Source organism: Hesperophylax consimilis, chromosome 8 (genome assembly GCF_061612785.1).
Source record: "Hesperophylax consimilis isolate HC1 chromosome 8, BYU_Hcon_1.0, whole genome shotgun sequence".
Lineage (NCBI taxonomy): Eukaryota > Metazoa > Arthropoda > Insecta > Trichoptera > Limnephilidae > Hesperophylax > Hesperophylax consimilis.
The window spans coordinates 9,337,382-9,360,385 of record NC_142843.1 but is presented as its reverse complement, the minus strand read 5'-3'; the positions used below and the strand labels follow the sequence as shown (position 1 = coordinate 9,360,385).

The 23,004-nt window shown below is 34.4% G+C and overlaps 1 protein-coding gene across 2 annotated transcripts in view; it reads left to right on the top strand.

Annotated features, from left to right (window-relative positions):
* The window catches only part of Rab26 (RAS oncogene family member Rab26), a 201,505-nt gene that overhangs the window by 161,760 nt on the left and 16,741 nt on the right, over window positions 1–23,004 (top strand). Inside the window, exons 1-4 of one of the 2 annotated variants that reach the window (XM_089634428.1) lie at window positions 2,467–2,510; window positions 4,554–4,664; window positions 6,400–6,508; window positions 19,588–19,698. In XM_089634428.1, coding sequence (XP_089490554.1) covers window positions 4,557–4,664; window positions 6,400–6,508; window positions 19,588–19,698 — 328 coding nt within the window. In that variant the 5' untranslated portion in view covers window positions 2,467–2,510; window positions 4,554–4,556. Of the gene's footprint in view, window positions 1–2,466; window positions 2,511–4,553; window positions 4,665–6,399; window positions 6,509–19,587; window positions 19,699–23,004 lie in introns of those variants that run through there. The other variant, XM_089634427.1, reaches the window with a different exon arrangement.

Genomic DNA, 23,004 nt, shown 5'->3' with positions numbered 1-23,004 from the left:
AGACACCTCATACTTCGACTTCTGACAGGTCTTATATAAGCCTAGTATAAATTAGTTAACTATTTTTACACTGGTATACACATTAATTGTTCTTTAATTTATTGCTATTATTATCCTGTTTACCACTATAAGCTTGTACTTCGATTATCACTGTATTGTAAAAGCCATTTTATGGCGCTTGAATAGATAAATAAATTAGCAATACTCTTTTTTCTCTGTATTCTAGTAATAACCATTTCTATCACTTAATTATGTATTATTTTTAAATCGTCTTTAAATAATGATACAAGTCCCAAAACAACCCTTAATAAATAAGATTTTCTCGTTAAAAAGTCACAAATTTTCATTATTCAAATACATGTACCTTCAATTTAGTTTTATGATTTGATAAAGTTCGACGTCATGAACGGAACAGCCAATTAATATGCAAACCAGGCTCCGTCTCGGTTATTGGAGAATTTAATAAGCCTAGTTATCTACAGGATGATGCTCGAGCATTTAACGACTAGAATTTATATTTGCCGGCATAAATCCCGTATCTTCTTTACACCCCTCAAATTCTAACAAGCTCCGGAACGAATTGCCCGTGAAAGCCAAACAAATAATACTGCATTCATTCAAAACGATAAAACTGCATTTACGAGTTGCACTACATCGGAATTTATTGCGTACTTAAACTGTGTTGTTTTTTTTACGATGAGAAATAAAATCAGGAATACATGAGCTTCCAGATTTTATTTGCTATGTTTTGGATACAAATAATTCTACTATTACTATTAGTATGATGGCGTCCGTAATCGAGGGGTAAGGCTCTTGACTAGCAATCAGGAGGTCGCGAGTTCAAATCCCGGCGTGCGCAAGTAAATTTTATTTGATTTTGTGAAATTTCACAATTAAATAATTTAAAATATCATGAGTGGAAGATACTAGTGGAAGAGAGAAGATACAGTATCGCCCTGGTGTAAGACCACCATTCAGAATTGAAACGTTGTTTGAAATGACTTTGACCGTGTTTGGTGACCAGATCTGAATAGCCAGATACTTACCACCTTCCTCTTCCCCGCCTCACTACCTAAACTGACTAACTAACTAACCATCACGCCGTTTCCCCGCAGGGGTAGGCAAAGAGGACGGACCACAACTCGGTCTTGGCAGACACTTCTTGCCTCATTCACATTCATACATCGTCTCATACATACTCTTCTATTATTCTGATTCTTGACATGGCCCGACCTGAGTATCTGATTCACTTGATCGTGCCATGTCTTCCTCGGGCGTCCCCGACTTCTGCTACCATTCGCATTTGCATCATATATCCTCCATATACTCCTATCTTCGCTCATTCGCTCTACATGCCCAAACCATCTAAGCGTCCCTTTCTTAATCTTACTCATTTCGCTTACATCAGCCTTGCACTCTTTGCGGATCTCCACATTCTTCACGCACATACGCCTCAGGGATCTCATTTCAACAGCATTCAATCTACTTTCATCCTTTCTTTGCCAGTTCCATGCCTCACTTCCATAAATCAAGGTAGGTACCAGCACTCCGTTGTGGACTGCTAACTTACTACCTTCAGCCTAAAATATACCCCAATTAGGGATGCCGTAGTCTCATTGGCTCCAGACCGCTGGGAGCTGTTGGGACTCCTGTGCGGTATTCACATGAAAATAATCACTAAGCCTTGAAGTACTTACTCCAGTAGGTACCGGATGTTGCGTTGTGTAGCTTGTTTTAAATTAATCGTATTTATGTAGCTTTTTCAATATCAATATCGATTTTATTCTGTAAATAATACTCCATTTCAATTTGGCAACACGAAATGTTGATATTATTTGTGTAATATGTTATACCGTTGACGTAAACAGAGCTTAAAGTTTTCGATAAAAGTATTGAAAGAAATATCGTTGATTTAATCAGCATAAATTATAAATAGCTTAAAATTCGCCAGGAGAAGTGTAATTAAATGAAACAATAATACAAGAGTGCAAGACAATGACTATAATAATTTTCACGGAGCTGTGCAAAAAAACTGTTAAATTGGAAGTACCAGAGTTGTTGTGACAGATGTAATATAAAAGTGATAATCATTAGATTCAAATTGAAGTTAATCATCATCATTTCCAAGGCTTTGTGTTGACATTGTGAACACTAACTACTCAAGTTTAACTTGAGTTGGACTTAATTGGAACAGTCCTAGAGTACTAAAAGGGCAGTCCACTGAAAAGCCAGCACACTGAAGGGCCAGTCCACTGAAGGGCTAATCTACTGAAGGGCTAGTTTACTCTCAAGCCAGCCCGTTCCAGCCACGGTGCATTAATCATCAAATAGAAGTCATCATGTGGGAAGGACGGCGTGACTCGCAGGAGAAGCGTGTGGTGGTAAACAGAGTGAGGCCGATGTGGGCTAACCAGGAACTGGGCGGGAAGCCGCCGCGCCCTCCGCCCTCCGCCGTGTCAGACACTCCGCCCCAGCGACCGCAGGCGGAGATCTATGACATCTTCTGCAAGGTGAGTCTTTCCATTCCTTAAAATCACTAAACTTGTTTATAACTAATTATTTCTCTGCTAACAAGCTGAACCAGGTGTAAAAACACTTGTTTTAAAATACCGAAAGTGGGGGTTGCGTTTTGATCTCGTTCGCAACCGCTGCCCAGCCATTCGCTTTGTTGTATTTGAGAGAGTGATTAAATCGACTGATAGCATAAGGGATAGAAAGTTAGAGAAACAAATTAGTTCCTTGGAAATTCCAGTTAAGATATTGCTACGTATGTTCTGACTATGGAGGAAAATTAAATAACACGTAATGTGTACAATGAAAATTTTCGATCGCCATGTCATCGCCCTTTTACCAGAAGAAATAGATTTTTATTCAATGATTTTAACCAGAAAACTTGTTAATCTCTGTTTTATCATCCAAATTAATTCTCTTCTTTAATTCTCTCTTTTTTTATTCAATAAGACATCTAATTATTTAGTCCTTTCATAATAATCTTCTGAAAATTTCATGGTTTTCCCTCATGATATATGAAGCCTCAGAGACATTATTTCGTAGGTAAAATAGAATCACAATAAAGCAAAGTAAGCTTGGAATATAGGACAAAGATCACATGGGATTTTAGAGGCAGAATATTATCTTGTTTCTTCCGCAAAGGAAGGTTTACATTTAACAGAACCTTTTCTGTACAACGCAACGAGATTATCAAGAGATTAATGGAGATTTCGCAGTATTATCATAAATGGTTTCTTGTAGAATCAGTTTATAAGCTTCTGGCAAAAAAAATCCATGGTACAAAATATGTAAAAAAATAAAACTATTTTAATTATGAGTGCCAAAAGCCCTCAGACAAAACGGTCGCAAAACTTATACGAATTTTATTTTCTTTGTGCGTATTCACTTGAACGCAAAAGTTGTTTGTAGTTTTATATAATATTCTCTTTGAAGCATTTTTTATCATTAAATTATTTATCAAAGTAGATAAGATTCAAACAAAATATAAAATAAGTTTCCCAGTTACTTGGAATAAAAACTAAGCAGGGAAGGATATGAATTGGCTCAAAAGGAGATCTCTAGAAAAGTCAAGATGAGCATTTGGTTAAGATAAGATCTTTTTCTTGCTTGTTTAAATTTAAGATTAAATGTTGGTACGTAGACTTGCCTATTTGCTAGTGTCTGAATTTTTTTTATAAAAAAAAATTGGTTTATCTTTAACGTCATTATGCAAATGATTATTAATAATAAGACAAATAAAACTGTCCTCTATTTTCGTGAAACGGGCTGTCTATTTACCTTAAGTTGATTTTAACGATCTTACGTACATTAACACCATTTAATCAATATTCAATTATGTGAAGCACTTTATTTTAAATGTCACATCTTTAAGCGTTAATCAATGATGGTTTTATTACTACTTTTAAAAATATCAACCTTTTTAAGCTGCATAGGAAAATATAGCATAACCTTTTCTGAAAATATATGAGTGATATTACTCTTAATCACAATAATATGATTCTTTTCCATTATGTTGCCTCCTAATCATATATCATTCTGTATTCCTTGGGAATCAGAATAGTAGAGTATATGAGGCCGCAAATGGATGGAGAAAGTGGTTGGAGACGTCCCTAGAGGACAGACAATCATCATGTTAATCATCAATTACTTGAATGGAACTGGAAAAATAATAACGGAAATATTTGAACGTATGGTGCCATATATTTAAATACCATTCATTCCCTTTTCTCATTAATTTCCGCCTCCTACAACATGGGTCTCTTCAAGACTCATGTTCACTCTTTTTTCTCCTCAAAAATACCCTTCACACAGCATCCCCAGAGATAATATAGGCTCTAAGGGAATTTATTTTCCTCACAGCCTCCTGTGTGGAGTTAGTGTAACTTATTTTTTTAGACAGCTATTACCTTTAAAATGTAGTTTTTAACGACATGTGTATTTTGAAATGTAGTATACCTGTTATATGTGTAATGTTTTTTAATAGATTTCGGGCAGATAATGTAATAAGAATAACTTAATTGAGAGTATTTTATGATCCACAGGTGATGCTCCTTGGTGACTCTGGAGTTGGAAAGACATGTCTCCTAGTTCGGTTCCGGGACGGCATGTTTCTTGGCGGAAACTACATCTCAACCGTTGGCATCGACTTCCGGGTTAGACGGAAATACGTCACTTCATTTCCGCCTCTATCACTACACATTTCCCAACTAACTTTTATACTAATTTCCGAACACTTGATGACTTTCCTTTGTAACGTGTTGCTTGTAAAAAATGTTGAGATATATGATAATAACTAAGAACATATTACATATATTGTAATGATTTGTATATATACGAGTAGGCGGTGTATGTATGAATGTATAGCAATCATAATATTACTTATATGCTAATTACTGAGTTGTAGCCCATTTTTCATGAACGAAGCATGTTTCAGAGAGGTCAATGTCAAGTAGAGGAGCTTTCAACGGTAGGGATAAAACATCAACGTGTCAGTTAGATTGCCTAACATCTAGGCGTCAGTATATGTTCAGTAGTTTTTTGTTAATTTTAATAATTTTTTTTTAATATCTAAGTGAAATATAAGGAAGATTATGAATTAAAAGCTATAGAAGTATATGAAAACAGAAAGGATGTAGGTTTTTGTGTCATAAATCATTATGTTTTATTATACAGGCAATATCAGTGATGTTTAAAATATATTATTATGTTCTTATAAATTTGAAAAATATATCAAATCCCTTTATAAATATTCATTTGTGCGTAAAAGAGCTTTTACAAAAACCAACAAAGAAAATTTTTCATTACAGATTTGTAATGAGAATGTCACAAGGGAGAGACAAGATCTGAATTAACATAGCAAATACTTTATAAACAACATATTTTATGCTATCGTTTGCATGCGCTTGTAATTTTGCGAATGAGAAGCTTTGTGTTCCTGACGCTTAAAATGAAACCATAAATGCTTTCATCACAGACACAGGAGCTTTTAATAATTTGTGTTTGATATTTCGTAAGTATATTTTGTATGTATTTAGTTATGTTTCCTAATGTATTGAAGGCTGAAAAATATCGTTTTGTATGACAAAAATTATCCACACTGCTGTAAACAATACACATGTTAAGTCCCTATTTATATTTTAGAAGAAATCTAGCGTGACGATCGATTTCTAAAATAGCATCTTCCTTCTCTTTAATAATTGCAAATTTTTTTTGCGCACGAAGAAAAATTAGTATTGCTAATTTATTAAGAGTCTCTCCAGATTATTAATAATCCGGTCAAAAACGGGATTGCAAGCCGTTTTTTAGTAAATTCCTAATATATCGGACAAAGACTGCATTTATCTTCGTAATATATAATGACGAAATGTGAAGATGTTAGGATTTTATAAACACGTGTTCTGAGATAAAGGTAATATTGGTATCTTACTAAAAGTTTATCAGGATACGTTTTCCCGTTTTTAACCGATTACAAATAATATTAAGAGATTATTAATAAATTAGCAATACTCATTTTTCTCCGTGTGACATCAACTTAATTTAAATATTCAAAAAAATGTTTTTTACTGAAAAAAACCATTGGTTTTGAAACATGTCGATACTTTTTGATTAAATACCCCTAAGTATTTTATTTTCACAAAATAAATATGTTACTTAAATGTTCTTCTTTGCGGGGGATGTTTTAATTAAATTTTCTAATTTATGTAGTAAATGCCTTCATATGCTGTGGTAAACCTTTTTTTAATGAGCACAGAAACAGAACAGTCGAAGCTTCGACTCTGGGTTCAAAGGTTTAGGGTTCGAAACTGGATGAAGTAAAAAAAAACTTTTAAAAATAAGTTTACTGTATTACAAACTTATTAATGTAATATTTTTCAATTCGTTTAACAGAACAGGGTGGTCACTGTGGATGGTGCAAAGGTGAAATTGCAGATCTGGGACACGGCGGGACAGGAGAGGTTTCGCAGCGTGACACACGCCTACTACAGGGACGCCCATGGTGAGATATGATATTTTTTAATCATTACGTTACGTTAGGATTCGTGTCAGTATTAAGACTTTGAGACCTTCAAAAATAAATGATAGCTAAAATTCTCAAAGAAAGATTGGTTTGCCCACCTCCACTAAGGCGCTTCTAAGCAAAAAATATACGCGCAGTAAAAATCACGGAAAAAAAAACAACAATAAAAAAGTAATAAAATTAGATATTCGAAAATGTTCGACCTGTTTCAAATTTACCTTACCCCAGGCACAAAACACTTCTATTGATTTATCTCTTCTGTGGTTGACATGCAGTTCGAGGCAAAATACTAACGCGAAAGACTTATCTCTATATTATTTAGCAGACTCATCAAATAAAGTAAACATTGGCGCCCGCACCGCCAATAATAATTCAGAATATTTTCCTACTAGGAAGCACACCACGCGATATTTACTCTAACCACGCATATTGGAATGTTTACCACCAAGTCCCTATTTATATTTTAGAAGAAATCTAGCGTGACGATCGATTTCTAAAATAGCATCTTCCTTCCCAGGTTTAATCGTTTATTTGCTCCGTGAACCGAGATTAAATATGGAACCTTAAACCGCTTTGATCTTCGCATTTCACCCTCGTTATTTATGTACCAAGTAGGCTAAAAAGCTTCAATGATTTTTTCGTCAATTACCGTTTCGTAAATCAACATCAATCTTTTGAAATGAATTTTTCGACAGCTTTCCCACTTTAAAAGCAAATAAATCCAGCTTAATGAGCTCTCAATATTTTGGTTAATTATTTTTATGTACTTAATATAAAACAGAAAAATAAACATTTTAAAATTCTCTCTTATTTTTAAAACTATTAGTTACACTGGTATTCGCTTGAAGTAACTTTATCCTGGCAAACATTTCTGCAATATAAATATTTACTCTTTATATTCCAGAATACACAAGACCACTCTTTGTGTTTTACTGTATATACCGTATTCTCCAGTCTAAGCACATATTTTATTATATTTAAATGTTCTTTATGAGAAAGTTCTTTTTCTAATCTTTAATAATGATCAAGCAATAAAAACAAGACCTTTATGAAAACTGATCAATGAAATAAATTGAAAAAGAAAAAAATAATTTTTCAGAATAAAGTTCTTTCGTTTTTCTGATGGAAGAGATAAAGGAAATCGTAACTGAAAAAATGTTTTTTTAACAATTCTGTATGGTCAGGGGTTTATCAATAAAGTATTGTTCCTTTCAAGAGTGCACTGACTGTGCAGCTTTTTGGTAGTATCGAGTCCTTTGTTCTGCTAAATCGTTTTTCCACTATTTTAAACCTCTCGTTACGCTCTTCTAATTATTTTTTTTCTCAATTACCAGAGCTTTCCAATCGAACTTTTAAATGAGATGTGAATATTGTTAAAAAAATTTTTGATGATTTGCATAGGTCCGTTTTTGTAAATCAGTTCAAAACAGACGAATCTAAATAATTTCAGTTTTCCGGGAAACCTAGGGATGCTTTGTAAATTGATTCTAATTGTATCATCGAGGTCATTCTACAATGAGATACCGTTACGCAGAGCGTCTACCGCCCCTGTTTCCCCTAACTCTCACTGTTTCCAGCCCCCCAACCCCCGGCGAAAGGTTGAAGTAGCGTATTAAATTTCAATGGCTACGTTCAGATGAGGCCCGCACAACACACTGAGACGATCCCAACTAGTTAATACATAATTAACTTAAGTTTTCAAAAGGACAAAATAAAGTGTCTGAAATCAATTGTGACTATAATACTGTATTTTAGCCTTCCCATTAAAGGATAACCCATTTAGGCGTCATCACCCAGGTTCCTATAATGATATTATTGTTATTAGTATTTAGCTCACGGCAATCGAGTACGCATACCTTCGAAGTACATTTACAAGTAAATTTTACTTAAATACAGAAAATATACAAAACACAAGGTTTAAAACTTTACGAATACCTAAAAAAGTAACATTTGCACAAAGAATTGTCAAATACATTGCGACTAAAATATACAATAAGATAAATAACTAGACAGTTAAAAAATCTAAACAAATTTAAAATCTTGCCTGAACATTGGATCGTCAACAAAGGTAGTCCAAAAATTCGTAAACTTACATAAATCAAAATTAAAAGTTCTCTAATTAGTTCAATATTATTATCACCAGATACCAATACCAAGCTGAATTATATAAATCTATCAAATAATTTTGCTTCCAACTTATTAATAAAATGTACCTGTCGAAATTAACCTTAAACGTAGGTACTTATTGTTAAAATTAAATATTTGTAATGTAGCCAATCTCAACACAGGATATCCCTACCCACATTTGCGGCAAAGGGTCAAGGGAATGTATAATTTGTGACCAACATTATATTCGTTTTGCTTTTTTATAAGTGCGCAAGTATTTAATGGTCCAGGAATTTTATTTTTAAGGCAGGTAGAGTTTGCAAACGCAAATAAGGAGTCTACCAACATGAATTGTCATGGAGAATGGTTATATTTTAACGTGAATGTGATTGGTTTTCATTTACTGTGTTTATTATTATCTTTTTACACCATATTAATCTTTATGTTTAATTTTTCTCATCTCTCTTTAAATTTTTGTTAACTTATTTATTTATTTATTCATTTTTGGGAAATCACAGTTTACATTTAATCAGTTTGTACATAAGTATTAAATAGTAAAATAAAAGCAATTATGAATTTCCTCCTTGTGACTTTAACTGAGACAGCATAATATAGAATAAGTTATTTAAATTTGTGAGAAAGGAATATGAATTGAAAATTTATACAAAACAAAAGATTATATAAAACGAAAAATTTACAAAAAAATACATTTATAGCCATGGAGAGAGGTTGTATATATAAATTAAATGATAATAGCGATATAAACAATAGAGACATAAACATTATTCACAAACGATCAGAGAAATATTCTTTTATGGAACTCTTGTATTTGGTAAGGTCGCAACTGAAAATATCAACCTTAGATAATACGCTATTGTAATTATTGCATAGTCTGTTTAGGCGAGAATTCTGCTTAGAGTTCGTTTTTACATCCTGTTATTTGTAATTATTGCTAACATTTCCACATAGTGAAAAAAAAGTAAACTATGTATTTTGACAACATTTTTAATTGGGCTATTAATATTTGCGATGTAAATCATATACCTTTTTTTATATTAATACCCTGAAAATGTTCCACAACACTAAAAATAAATACTAATAATAATATCATTATATGAAACTGGATGATGCCGTCATAGGGGATAATCCTTTAATCTTTAATGAGAAGGCTCGAACGCAATATTATAGTCACAATTGATTATTACAATCAATTATAATTGATTATTATAAGCAATAATTATTAGCCTGAAACACAAAAATAAACTGAACAAATCTTCCGACGAAAAACAAATGCCGCCGACTAAAATAAAAGAATAAATTTGCATAAAAACCTTGTCTTGTAAACATAAGTTTACCTATACTAAAAAAAATATATCAATTGATTTCATTTCCTTTATTTTGCGGTCTTGACTGGTTAGCAGGCCTCATCTGGACGTAGCCAATGGTTTCATCCCATTTGCAGCTAAATGCCTGCCAAAAGCTAATAAGTTACTACTGCTCTGTTATAAATTCTCGCAACACAATTAAACTCCTGTCGACAGCTTCTTACAGCTGGAAATAAAATTTTATGATGCTCTTACAGATCGCATTACTTAGCGTTCCGCGAATATTCAAGGGTTCTTTGCTATAACGAAACAGTAGGCAAATCTATGATAAGAATGGTCGAGGTTTAGTAAACTTACCGTTTTTTCGAACAAAAGTTTTTTTTTCCTTCCAGTACTTTCAATGCTACCTGTAACATAATATAAACTAATATGATATCAATTTTCACGACCAAAAGTATCATAGTGATTTATCTTGGGGTATAATGCCTTATTGCGCTTCCTCCTTCTTTAGCCAATGTTTCTTAGTAGTAGTAGTAGTAGTAGTTCATACGATATAATAATAATAATAATAACATAACATTTATATAGCGCAGTTTTGTGTTGTTTCACTACAAGTGCGCTTAACTATAATAAACTTAAAATAAAATTTCCTATTGTGTTCCTTTTAAAAAAAAAATAATTACATAATATGAAATAAAGAATAAACGGTTTACACAAAAGCAGAGAATAAAATTTAACAATAACAGTGCTATTTTAGTAGAGGATAACAATAAAAGACAGTGAGGGTATCAAATTACGCGTCTTGACTTACAGAATCCGAATGACTCGGTGAAAAAATGATCAGTAAGCTCCTTGGCACTTTTTTTTCTCAAAATATCCTTTTCTTTTTAAACATACATATATTTTAATACGTTTGTGGTCACACACGCATTGTTTCATTTATATGCCAAAATACATATTACATTTTTAAAAGTTTTTAAATTTTGCGGGTTAATTGAGCAATTCTTTTTCCAAAATAACAACTTTTGAAGAATGTCGGTGACAAAAACCGTACATACGATATGGGTATCAAATTACGCGTCTCGACCTACACAACCCGAACAGTTAGGTGAAAAAATGATCAGTATGCTCCTTGGCTCTTTTTTTTCTCAAAATATCCATTTCTTTTTTTAAATTTTGTAGTCCCACACTCTTCGTCTCATCTACATTCAAACATCAGATCGCTTATCACATTTACCCATTATTTGCCTGCAACGGGCAAAAAGCTAGTAATTATTATTATTTAATTAGTAGGTTAAGGTCAGAGGAAGAGGTATATGGGATAAGGATTGGAGATATGCCCGATATACTCCATATTAATGATTCAAATACATATTGTATACTAGCTGTCGTGTACCTGGCGTTGCTAGGATTTATCCTTAGGAGATAGACATATACCATCGTAGATTTTTCTGTAGGCCTTTTTAAGATATACAATTCCGTAGCAGATTATTTTGATGAATCTCATAAGGTTTAGCCGGCGTCAACAATGTAAACGAACGTAAATATTTTTTCAGGATTTGATTACAAAACATCGACTTTTCTCTACTTTCTATGAATATAATAGGAATTTATTTATTTATTATTATTTACTTACTTTTTATTAATACCCCAAACTAGGCAAATGCCCGTATTATGGTGGTAATAAATAAGAAAATATAAAAAAAGAAATCATAAGAAGATATAAAAAACATATAAAATAAAATATGAACACAATTATACAATGTTGTCCATATATCGTTATCTTAGTCTTGTTGTGTAGCTGTGATCAACAAGACTATGAAGCTTGGTATTGTTCGTATAGTACATTATGAGTGCATGTATATAAATCTGTCTTACATCAAATTTTTTTTTCCTTAAATAAGGGTGTCGATGGATATATATAAGGTTTTTTATCCGTCACTCTTATTACAGCTTTTTGTGCCTTGGCTAACGGATCAAGTATAGTCTTGGCTGCACCGCCCCAGCTTAGTATGCCATACCTGATAATTGAATGGCACAAAGCATAGTACACAATTTTAATGGTTTTCTTATCAACAATGTTGCGTATATCTTTCAAGAAGAAAATTGGTTTTCTTATTCGTTTGGCCGTATTTTTAATATGCGCTCTCCAGGTCAAAGAGTCATCTATTAAAATACCCAGATATTTGACTAATTGCACCTTTTCAAGGTCTTGACATGCGCATGGGTGAGATATTTGTGTTCCTGGGGTACAGGTGTCATTTAAATGTACTTTTATATTTATGTCACTGTTAGGTTTGCCTTTTTTGTTCATAGACGACGGATCTTTTCCTTTAAATATAGGACAAACAATTGCTTTTTTGAGGCAATTTTGGAATACTCCAGTTTGCGTGCTGAGATTACAAATGTGTGTTAGCGGTGTTATTATACCTTCTTTGCATTTCTTTATGACATTTTCAGTGATTCCATCTATTCCAGGTGCTGAGTTGTGTTTCAGTTCAGAGATGATCCTATTAATTTCTTCTTTGTTTGTTGGTAGAAGGAAAAGAGAATTTTGTTGGCTTCTTCCTGCTCTGTAGTTCAAAGTTAGCTGTCTTTCTGTTGTTTTTATCTTATTTAAGGACGTATTGGCAAGTGTCTGTCCTATTGTTGCAAAGTATTTGTTAAGAGTGTTAAGTCTATTTATATCAGGGTCGGCGTTATTTATCGAGATTTGCTCCGTCTTGATTTGCAAAATGTCTGTGATTTTATTCGGGGCTATGTTAGCAAATTCTTTAATTACGTTCCAAATGCGATATTATTGTTAATTTCCTTAAAAAGTTTATTTTGTCTGTTTAATCTAAAGATAAAAATAAAAAACGGTAATAAACTTGTTTACTCCTTATATTAATACTCCTTACCATGTAAGGTCGGAACAGTGAAAAACTTGACTTGTTATCACTTAAAAAGGCTGATTTTACCAAACTAAAAATGATCCGGCGTGAGATGGTAATTTTTGGTTCAATTACCAAACGTGCCATATGAAAAAACGTTCACTCTCACAATTTAGACAGAGCGTAAAGACAACGAATTCTCACACACACCTGCATAAAGAGCGCGCCAGAACATCATGAAGTTCGTGCTAACCGTTAGGAATAGAAACGCAGATTGAATGTTGGATTTTACACGTTTCAAAGAATTCGACACTTGAAAATATACAATGCGACAAATTTATATGAAAAAAGAGAATTTGTGAGTACTTAATGTTTTTGTAGCTTCCTTAGATTATTGCAATGCTTCAAGTGAGTCGGTATTCTACTTTTAGACCCATTAATGAAACATTTTGATGGCATTTTCGAAATATATTCGCCGTAAAACAAGGATCGTATAGTCTCACTACCGTTCACGGGGGCTTCTCTCCCGTAATAAGTAAAATACTGTGAAATGTGTTGTAATTGTAATTTCTTTAATTACGTTCCAAATTTTCTTTGGGTTTTGTGAGTTATTTTCGATTTTCCTTTTGTAATATTCCTCTTTTACAGAGTGAATAGTTTTTTTACACATATTTCTATATCTAAGATAATTAAATTTTATGGTCTCGTCTTTTGGATTTGTTTTACATTGCATGTGCATCTTATCTCGTTTCTTAATACATTTTATTAAGCCTCTGTTAATCCATAGTTGTAATGCTTACTTTGTTGTTTTTTTTTTGTTTTTTATTTCATATTTTTTTATTGTATTTTGAAGAGTTTGAACAAAAATTTTCATTGCAAGATTTGCGTCTGATGATGTCAATATTGATGTCCAGTTTTGTTTTAACATGTCTTCATTAATTTTTTCGAAATTTAGGAGAGTTTCAATATTTTTTATTTTATTTTCTCTGACAATTTTCGTCTCTAAGGCCAGTATTACGGGGAAATGATCTGTGATAGCTGTGTTGCAGACAATAGCATTGATTCGTTTACGAGATCTTACCAAAATGTGGTCTGGGCAGGAATTTTCCCGTGTTGGTAGGAGAATTGCACTTTTCAGGCCTTTCTCCGCCATGAGTATATTGTAGTCTACAGTATTTGGATGGTTTTCGTTCAGAAAATCTATATTAATATCTCCCCTTACAATAAAATTTTGAAAATGATTTACTTCTGAGAGTACTGAATTTAAAGAACTTAAAAATGTCGACACTTTTCTGAAAGATGGTAAACGGTATAAGGCTAAAATACTTATATCATTTTCTATTTTTATTAATAAGCAATTTCCTTCTGCAAAATTAGGCTCTTTAACAACGATTTTTAGTTTTTCCAAAACGTAAACGATAACTCCATCATTTTGATAATAATTACTTTCAGTGTGATATACTTTATAATTATGAATTTCTTTTGGTTGGTATGTTTCTTTTAGCCAGCACTCTGTTAGAATAATCAAATCAAAACCAACTTGAATCAACTGAAGTAATACAATAAAGTCATTGAAATTGCGGTTTAGACTTCGGATATTTAAATTTAGCAATTTTAGAGAAAGTTTTTTTTCTGTGAATACTTTACCACACTGTTCTGGACTTTCAAATGACATAGAATTTCCATATTTCAATTTGGCTTCAATTTCCTCATTCAGATCTTCAAGTCCCTTATTTTCCATAGTCAGTTCTTTGCTGGGCTCTCTCTTCCATTTTTTGCCGATAAAGACACTGTCTACTATTTGCTTTATGCGAATAAACATCTTTGTTGGTAGAAATTTTACTGCAATTCCAACACTTTGTTGATGAATCATCGTCATTTTTTGGGCACACCATCGATTTGTGCTCGCCGGCGCAGTGGAGACATCTGTCTTTTGTAGCATTGCAGTTGGAAGAGGAATGCCCGAATCCCATACACTTTTGGAGTTGTGAAGCGCCCTTTGTGGCAGCTGGACGCGTCATGCCGTCTCCAACCGCTTTGTGTTTTTTTAGTATTTTCAAGGGAAACGAGGCAACATCCCTTTGAAGTTATTTTAAAAATCAGTTAATCAACATTTTAAATTAACTTACCAATTAGTAATCAGAACTTAATAATAATGTGACTAGAGAGCAGTGTTTCAAAAATGAATAATCGAAAATTGTGCTAAAAATATTCTAAATTCGCTTAAGTTGAACTTGGGACGAGAATCGGTAACTGTAGGTACGCCAGATGTTTTCAATGTTATACTTGGAAACTCTGAAAGCCCTAACAAGTGCCCAAGGTGATTTATTATCTCGTCCGCCGCCTTTTATTTCGGAACAATGCACCACTAACATAATCACCAGAAACAAGTGTACAAGGAGATGGAACGCCACAGCGGTGCTGCCAAGGTTTGTTATCTATGTGAGGATACTGTGACAGCGCTTGATTAGCAGCAGACACATACCTGGACGGATGACGAACCTCGTGCTGGCACTGTTGGTGGCGCGGTGCACTCTTTCGCTGCAGTAGCTGGTCCAGTTTCCTCACCACCTGGGATTCTTGCTGCAGAGTCTCCATCCTCTACCTTCGTCGAATGTCACAGCGGTGCTGCCAAGGTCTGGAATCCATGAGAGGATATTGTGTCAGCGCTCTATTAGCAGCAGACACATACCTGGAAGGATGACGAACCTCGTGCTGGCACTGTTGGTGGACGCGGTGGACTCTCTCGCTGCAGCAGCTGGTCCAGTTTCCTCACCATCTAGGATTCTTGCAGCAGATTCTCCATCTCCGTGTCACCTGTTTCTGTACTTCATTTTATTTAACTTAATTTCAATTTCAATTTCAATTTGTAATATTTATATATATTTTTTTGTAATATCTGCATTAACTGTACAGCGCCCCTGAGGTGATATTTCGCAAAAGCGGCGCTATAAAAAACATCCAATAAATAAATAAATAAATAAATAAATACTTGAAACACTGAACTAGTGATGAGGAATCCTCCACGTGCACCCTCATGTACCCGATGTTGATACGGCCGAGACTGAGTAGTGCTTTTCTTATTTCATTGTCGAATATTAGTACTATGTTCCTTAATTGATCATTTCGATTTTTTGTGGTTCGAAGGATCTTCATACAGTCTTCTGGTTTTCGGTCTTGGATTTTTTCATAGATAAGATCATTTTGCTGAATGATCATATGGAGGATTTCACTGTCTTTATATTCATTTGCAACTCCTTTGAGGATCACTGTAGGTCGGAGCAGCTTGCCGTCTTGAGCTTTTAGAGATCCTTTATTTGCTTTTGAAATTTCTGTCAGGATTTTTACGGCGTCTGTCTTTTTAGGGCAGGTAATAATGACCTTGTTATTTTTGGCCTTCGACAGTCCACTGACACCCACCCTGAGGACCGCTGGCTTGATGATATCCTTTATTGTTGATGTAATGGATTCCGACGTCGCTCCTAGCTCTGACGATGAAACTATTACTGCATGTCTAGTGTCATCTCCTTGATTTGCCGTTGCCGAGGCATAACTGAGTAAGGAAGTCTTTTGAGCGTTGGTACAGGCCTTTATTTCCCTGCAGTGCCTTTCTTCTGCCTTTAGTTGAAATTCTGCATTTTCTACTTTTGTTTCAAGTAGTTGGACTTCCAAGGCACGAAGTTGCTGTCCCAAGTTTGCTCCTTTTTCAATTATTTCCAGTAAAGATGAAATTATGGTTTCGCGGACTTCTTTGGATATTGTACTCTTAAGAGGTTCTGCTGCTTTCAGTGCCAGATTAGCAACTCGTACAATGTTCAGGGCTGACTCGGACTGGTTCATATTCTGGAAAGAAGTAAATTGGGGGGTTTGAATAGGAGTCACGATCGGTTTGGTCTTGAGGGGAGGAGTTTTGTCTTCTTGGGTAGAAAGAAGCACCGGACTGGATATGACTGTTGTTGAATTTTGAAAATCAAAACAAATCCCAGTTCTAGAATCACTAGACAGGAGTTACATAGTGAAAAAGAGACACATCACCAACATTTTTATTTTTAATGGTTGTTTACTGAATGCCGAAATCAAATATATAAAAACTGAATATTTTTGGGAAAAGTTTATAGTTTTCAGAAATTTGAATCTGAAACTAGAAAAGAAAAATCAACGAAAATACCTGTAGAGATACCCGATGTATAGCGTTCAACTCAATCACAACAATTCATCGAATTTAAAAACCAGTTAAAATTAAAGTTCTGTTAAAGTTCTATTCAAGTTCTATTATTATTTATATTCTGTCAGGGCACTTTCTAACATCCGATTGAGCTGACACTCGGATTATAGACTCGTTGTCGATGAAAATGCACTCTATCAACTGTTGGTGGTAATCATGTCCACACACTCGGACAGATACGTATTTCTCTAAAATCTGATGATATTACAGCAGTTCATATACAAAATAAATCTCGGTCCTACCCGATCGGTATTTGGCGAAGTTGGTAGAATTTTTGACTCCAGTTCCTGGGTAGGAAGGATCAATCCTCATCAAAACGATTAACGTTATGTTTCTTCACTATATATTTTACTTGTATAATGTTATGTTATTCTTCTATTATTTTGCTTTATAATTTACCTCTTGTAATATTTTGACACACTTACTTTAAAAAAATCATACTAAAAAAACTTGACCAAATTGATAATTCACACAAATAACTGTTGTGTTCCCACAAAAAGTTCTCCAAATCATCGTGGAAGGAGATTATAAATAATTGTTTTTTTGTGATAAATAAGGGATTTATTAATACTTCGCGTATTACAATAGTTCGATAGTCGACCTAACTAGAAGCTGGCTAAATGAGATCTGGGAACAGTAAGTTTATCTTGGAGCATTCTCATTGGCCCTGGCGACTACTGGCCATTAGCTGCCATCTTATGGACTCCCAAGCAAGCTCTTTGCACTGCCCTCTATGAGTGCATCTGTGAAGCTCTTAACTAACTCACTTCTCAACAATAACTATGTACAATGTGACCTTAGAACGGGATACCTCAGTAAGATTCTTTTCAACAATTTAAAAAAATATATGAAACAATTAAATAAATAAAAAAACAATATTTTTTTATTGGTGCCCTTTTTTACTCATTTAAAGTACGCTCTAGCGTGTTTAAATCGCACTTTATGGAACGCGCGTTTTTTAAAGTTACCATGGCAACATCAACAAATCAGCAAAATTTGAAGATGTCAACTTTTAACTATAAATCTGACAGGAATATTTTAAACGTCAAATAAAACATTACAAAAACAAAAACACAAATTAATGTTTGTGTTTTTCATTTCCATGACAACAAAATATTGTGATGTCACATCACGAATTCATTAATAGTTCTTATTTCCAAATTTTTAATAATAATATCAATATTTATGTTTTCAAAGTGTACCAATAAAAAAATAGCGTAAAGTATTCGTGGATAACTGGTCTTTAAAACACTTGCTTTATTTCGAGCACTCGGCTACGCCGTCGTGCTCGAAAAATCGCGCGTGTTTTAAAGACCTGTTTATCCACTTATACTTTAATATACTATTATTTATGTTTTATGTTTTGAAAAACGTTTTAAAAAAGAGGTACTATAGTAACACACACCATGTTTTTTAGGGGTTGATTGCACATGATACATTTTTATGTCGAATGAAGACAATATGTACTTAATATGACGAGAGCTCGTTTGCATATTTAGTTCCTGCCTTTGATACCTTATAGTGGTCGGTACAACGCGCGGCGCTTATATTCTTAAATTACATTGAACGATTGTTTTAAGGCGATGCCATACGTAGTAATGCAAAATCATGTGTTTTTGGTTTGAAAATTTGGTCACCTAGAAATGTTTCAGATGCTTTAATTAAATACTGCAAGTAGAATACATCTTGGCCTTTAAAAAAATCGAGTATTTTTTAGATAAATCTTTTTATAAGCCCAGAAAAAAATGATGTATAAGGACTATGAAAACTCCTACTTACGAACCCATTTTCGGTTATGATTTTATCGTATAATGTCGAAAATTAAGCTAAATATTTATGCCGGAACATCCACAAAATTAAATAAAAGGCACTTTTTGGCCATGTTTTTTTCTTGCATAAATCAAAACAGGCGGATGGTGTTGAGCGGGAATTTAAACTTTATCGCCATCTACGTAAGGGTTGTTATTGATAGCGGCTCAATTTAAAATATTACACGACGTAGTGCATCGCCTTAAAATATGATGTTGATTAGTTTCTTGCAAAATTATTATTAATATTAATATTTAATCATTGGAGACAAATTAGCTTATTCCAACGAAAATTTGAAGCGGAAAAAACAGAAAAAGATTCAGTCGCATCTAAGAATTGAACCGAGGACTTGAGCCTCACCGGGGCTTTGCTCTACCACTGAGCTAATTTGACCCTATCCCCTTATGTCATATTTAACTGTATCATCCTTTGACTAAGTACTACTACCTAAGATCATCTTCATTTTCTTAACGCATATTTGTATCGCTTGTCATCTTTTATGTATTATAATAACAATTTTTACAAGTTAGGATGATTTTTTTTTTTTGTAATTTTCAAAAATTAAATTTGAGGTTTTAGTCATTGATTTATTCCAAAAATATTTTATTATTTATGTTTGTATATGATTATGATTGGGTTAGCAGTGCTTATGTGCCTATATGGAGTGCACGCCCCTGACCAACCACCTGTAGAGATAATCAATCCTTTGAATTGTTTCAGCTCTTCTCCTTCTCTACGACGTCACCAATAAAACGAGCTTCGACAACATCAGAGCGTGGCTCGGAGAGATAAGGGAGTACGCACAGGAAGATGTAGTCATCATGCTTCTTGGTGAGTACAATGATGATTATTATTAATTACAACTAAGCCTTTGACAATGTGATGATTGGATGCGTGATTGATTGCGATGTATCGTTTGGGGAACAATCAATATTAATGATCAAATTAGGCACTAGACGTGACGATGTGTATTTGGTCCTGTATAGGTAGGTTTGCTATAATCCGAAGTATCCGGAGCCAGCGGAAAAATTGCATCCCGGATCCTCAAACGAAAGAATATTGCTAGACTGAAGATAGTGGGGGGATAGTAAAGTTAAGAAAAAGAGAGAGTTCAGCTTGGTCCTGGGTATTCAGTTTCGAAACTGGCAATGGTAATTGCCATTTTAAGCAATACAGTTTTGATGCTGAAAGCTGGTCTTTGAGGCTGTTGAGAGAATCTTCCACTTACGACGTGCTTGCGGCTTTCGCATTTCCTAACGATGCTATCCTCTGATAAATATATATATATATACCTTCTCTAAACGTTGTGGTATTAGATTAAAAAAAGTACAGTAGCTCCACACAGAAGACCCTGAGGAAAATAATTTTGGTATGTATTTCATATTGGAGGATGTTGTGTGGAGGGTCTTCTAAGGAAATACATTAGAGGAAATTCTGTGAAGTATGAGTGGTGGGTAGGTATCTGGTGGTCAGTATGTCCAGTAGTGAATCACATAATGAATCATAACGTATCCATTTCTCCCACTGCAGTGCAGGGCGTTGAGTCCTGCTGGAGAGGTTAAAGGGTCTACCTCAAACAGTCTATCCCAGTCCGATGCATCCTCCGACCTTGAGAAACCTCACCCGATCAACCCGGGGAATCCCACTAAGTAATCAAACGTAGCGAACCACTTGGGGTGACATTTGTCAGTGGTGTGGATTAGCCAATAAATGGTTCCAGAGAAAGCGGTTCGCATTCCCGCCTCCCTAATGCTTATTAGTACCATTTCTTCTGCCAATCCATAATATACTCCGAGATTATAGGACCTAAAAACACACATTAAACAAATCTACTTGAACCATATACTCGTACATATTCATCAGAGCTTCTGAAAGGATTTAAGGTAAGAAAACTAATGTGTTTACCATGCAACATTACAGACAAATATTTAAATTTTTAATAACATTTTTAAAGATTTTAAATTTCACCTCACCAGATAAACTCCATTAATTTACTCCGCGGTTGGCCCAATTTTTTTTTACAAAGACGTTACCAGCCCACAGTGCAGTGCTGATACCTACCTTGTTCTATGGCAGTGAGGCCATATGTGGATGCCGTAGAAATAAGATCAGTGAAGCTTATGTGTGGTAAAACCGTTGTCACATAAATATTATGTGACTAGTGCAGTTCTTGCCTATTTGGGTTATTTTGTCTATGGTGTTTTTTTTTTAAGTTTGGCAATTATTTTGAGGAAGAAAGACAGTTTTTGTTTATGGTCACTTCCTCCCCGTCAGCTTGGGCTAGCTGCACGCGGAATTAGTCACTCACGATCAAGGTGTTTTAATCTGAGTTAATCATGTGATTAGAAGTTGGTTTTTGTCTTTTAAAAAGGCGCGGGGTGTTTTTCCTAACACGAATAGTTCGTGTAGATTTTATTTTAGTGTAGGTTATGGAACCCCACTTTTTTCGGTGATGGCCGGTGCTCAGTTTTGTGGATTTTGTGTTTTGGACTTAAAATTGTAAAGAGATTCGTCCTAATTGTGGCTAGAATATTTTGCCTGTTTAACCCCGCGTCGCGAAGTCACGGATTGCTGTCGGTTCTTCCAAAGTCCGTAAGACTTGGAGACTGGTTGGATTCCACGTGCTACTCGGATGAAGATTCTTGAGACGCTCTTTGAAGGTGTTGCGCCCTTTCTCCCCTAAGTGAAGGATGACCTTGCTTCCCTGGTTTCCACGTGCTACTCGGATGAAGATGCTACAGACGCTCTTTGAAAGTGTTGCGCTTTTTCTCCCCTAAGTGAAGGATGACCTGGCTTCCCTGTATTCCACGCCGTCCCCGGTAGATCCGAGGTCCCGTCACGGGTCTGTTCCCCTCTACCAGAATCAAGTTTTCGTTTGCCATCCGTTGTTTTTCCTACGATTCTCGGCCACGTTTAGTTAGCATAGTTTGTTCAGGAGTCCATCTGGTATGTGTATACTTTATATTCTTTATGTTACATTGGTATACTTTGAACTACCATGTTGTGTTCTTTTGATAGTTACATTATAGTTTTGATAAAGTTCATCCTCTTTTTATTTTTGATTTCCTACCTACCTACTTGACAGAAAACTAATCCCACAATCATAAGTTTAAGATCTCTGCTCTGCCGTATTAATCCCTCTACTTGATCCTGAATATCTCACTATTACATCGGAGTATAACCTTTACACCGTGTATGAACGTGTGAGAAATATGGAACTTTATTCGCAAAGAATGCAATGCTATTGTAAGCGTAATGAGTAGATAAGATGGTTTAAGCATGCAGAGTGAATAAACGAAGAAGTAAGGAGAAAGCTAGAAGTTAAGGACGCCCGTGTAAGATATGACAAGATCAAGTGTCCAAAAGCTAAAATAGCAGAAGGGTATTTATGAATGTGAATGAAGTTTGTGTTCTAAGGTCGAGTTGTTTGGCTGAGCATTCTCTTTGCCGACCTCTGCGAAGAAATGGTATGATGGTTAGTTAGTTAAAAAATAATTTTTCCTTTAATTTCGTATCCCTTCATAACATTTTTTGGGGTATCATGGCCTCACTGAATACCGTCAATGTGAATACTTGCGTGTTGTATTACAAAAAAAAATGAATGCTAAAAAACCACCATTCAGAAATGAAATAATATTGCTTGAAAAGAATAAGATCAATTTATTCAAGTAATTCTTTAACCTAATCCTCACATTTTCCCTTTCCTCCCGAATTACAAAGTAACCAATTAAATGACGCGGCATTTGCGTGTTAATATGTTTGAAAATGCGATAAATCTCAATTAATGCATATTATTTCTTCGGACACTCAAATTAAAAAATTTATCTTTTATTTTTATCTTTATCTGTGTTTTACAGCACAGCACTTTCAGCGATATTCACATAAGATCCTGAAAAATAATCCCTGAAAAATATATTTACACGAAGAAAAATAATCACTGAGAAACATATATACACGGAGAAAATAATCCATGAAAAAACATATATCCATGGTGAAAAATAATCCCTGAAAAACATATATACACACAGAGAAAGATAAGAATGGCTGATTTCTTGAAATCTTCTTAAAAACCGGATGGCACGCCATTTCCCAACAAAATATCCGTATATTATTTTGGGTGACCGGATAAATCATCAC